This window comes from Olea europaea, unplaced genomic scaffold (genome assembly GCF_002742605.1).
Source record: "Olea europaea var. sylvestris unplaced genomic scaffold, O_europaea_v1 scaffold19764, whole genome shotgun sequence".
Taxonomy (NCBI): Eukaryota; Viridiplantae; Streptophyta; class Magnoliopsida; order Lamiales; family Oleaceae; genus Olea; species Olea europaea.
Window position 1 is genome coordinate 1 of NW_019237623.1, and position 1,993 is coordinate 1,993.

Here is a 1,993-nt window from a genome sequence, read left to right on the forward strand (position 1 = left end):
TTTTTTTTTTTTTTTTTTTTTTTTTTTTTTTGGGTAATCAAACACCAACTTTTTATTCAACAATATCAAGGTGCAAATTGTAAAATAAAACCAAATCAAAATTTGAAAAACAAAATGAGCTTGTCTCCCGAGGACGTGTGCTACTCACCTACACATTTGCTCGAAAAAACTCTTGGGCCCGGGAAGGAGAAATCTTAGTGTTGGAAAAGCCAAGATTCGCCCCTTCGGTAGAGCGTAAATGGAAACATATTTTACAATAACTAATTTTAAGGTTTTCTTCTAGTATACTATTATTCCTGTGAATTCATTAAAAATATAAATTAAATTCCTGAAAAATAGACAGACAGATGCAGCATGACACGATGGTAATTAATTATAGAAAATCATCATAAATTACTATCACATTCAAACCAACCTCAGATGTTAAATCACAAGCGGCAATCAAAGTTGTTTTGGTTCATGTTCATGACCTACTATACAACAAATTCTGTTCATCATAAAAGGAAAACCAACAAATTAAGATGATTTATTGTTATTTTTTGCCAAACTTTCTGCGATCTGAGCCAGTGACTGTAAATTGCACCTCACAATTGTATCAACAAATGCACAAGTTTCTTCCTTCGTGTTCCCTTGAGGTATATCAACAACGTAGGATTCCACCACCACCGTACCGCTATTTCCAGCACCACCCGCCGTTGCATGGAGAGTAGTGACAGACCGGTAATTGTGCAGTCTATGATCGCCACCCACAACGCTGAAACTCATCACATGTTTCTCATCATCCAAGATTTCGAGCCTCTCAGTACTGGACCCCGCCGGTAAGCCTGACACCACGTGCACCTCCCGGAGCGTCCCCACGTGGCCGTCACCGATCACGTGGCAGCTCTTGAGGAAGTGCTTGTACGCCTGCGGGTTGTCGAACCGGCGGACGACGGACCACACGGTTGCAACCGGCGCATCAATAGTCTGCACCACCGAAGAACAGCACTGGTTGGGCGCCACCGCGTGCGTGTGGTGGTGCAACATGTTGTCTGGGACAAAAATCTCGCTAGATACCGGGATTACCCATGTGGGTGTTGATTGTTTCTGGTGGAAATTCACTGTGGCCGTATGACTAATTGGATTGATTCTAGAAAGCTGAAGAGAAGAAGGCATTTTCTACTATTCTTCTCACTTTCTTGGATCTGTTCTAATGAGAATGAATCGTGAAGATGGGATGTGATGTTATCTATACATACACACATATATATACATAAATTGATATATATATGCAAGTGTGTATATAGATTGAGAAAATGAATAGAAATCTTTGTCTACTTGTAATAGTTTGATGATCTTTCCTCGGAGAAGAAAAAACCTTTTATTACAAAGCTTACGCCTGGGTGGTTGAGGTTGGCGGGGTGCAAGTGGATGGGCAACTTGCATAAAAATATTTGGACGCAGTCATAATTGGAATTGCCCCGAGAAATGCGTTTTAATTACGTGATCTGCCCGGGAGTTTGTAATCCTAGGTTTTGTTTGAATTTAAATGACTGAAATACCCTTGGCAGGGAAGTTAATTACTGCCGACGGGTGAAAATCTTGAATCAGTGGGACATGTTGAGTACGAAGAAGAGATGGTAGAGGAATGGAGAAGGTCCACTAAGATTCAAGATCGATCTAAGGATTTAATTGGTCTGTCTTAGAGGGATTTATGGTTAGCTTGTCAATTCTTACATAGTAATAATTTACTCAAGACATGACTAATAAATACGTGTTGAAATATCTAGTCTCTAAAATTTTAATCATCATTACAGTTTTCATTCATCTCCACTTTAATCGATCCAAACAACTCGTTTTCCACACAGTTACACCTCCTTTTGGTGCCAAGTGGTTCGTGAAAATAGGAAGAGAACAAACGTCTCCGACATTGTGAAAAAGGGGATAACGCGGTAAAAGGGTGGGGAAAGCAAGTGGCTCAAGTGGATTGGGATGTGTGGGTAGCCACGTAGAA

At 40.4% G+C, this 1,993-nt stretch overlaps 1 protein-coding gene across 1 annotated transcript; it reads right to left on the reverse strand.

Annotated features, from left to right (window-relative positions):
- Window positions 1-348: 348 nt before the first annotated feature.
- LOC111379366 (abscisic acid receptor PYL4-like) lies at window positions 349-1,361 on the reverse strand. The gene has a single exon (XM_023002725.1). It carries the CDS (start codon window positions 1,153-1,155, stop codon window positions 517-519), a length of 639 nt encoding a protein of 212 aa, XP_022858493.1. The 5' UTR covers window positions 1,156-1,361; the 3' UTR covers window positions 349-516.
- Window positions 1,362-1,993: the final 632 nt, after the last annotated feature.

Excerpts from the sequence above, each read along its gene's own strand:
- LOC111379366 (XM_023002725.1), bottom strand. The coding sequence starts at position 1,155 with ATGCCTTCTTCTCTTCAGCTTTCTAGAATCAATCCAATTAGTCATACG.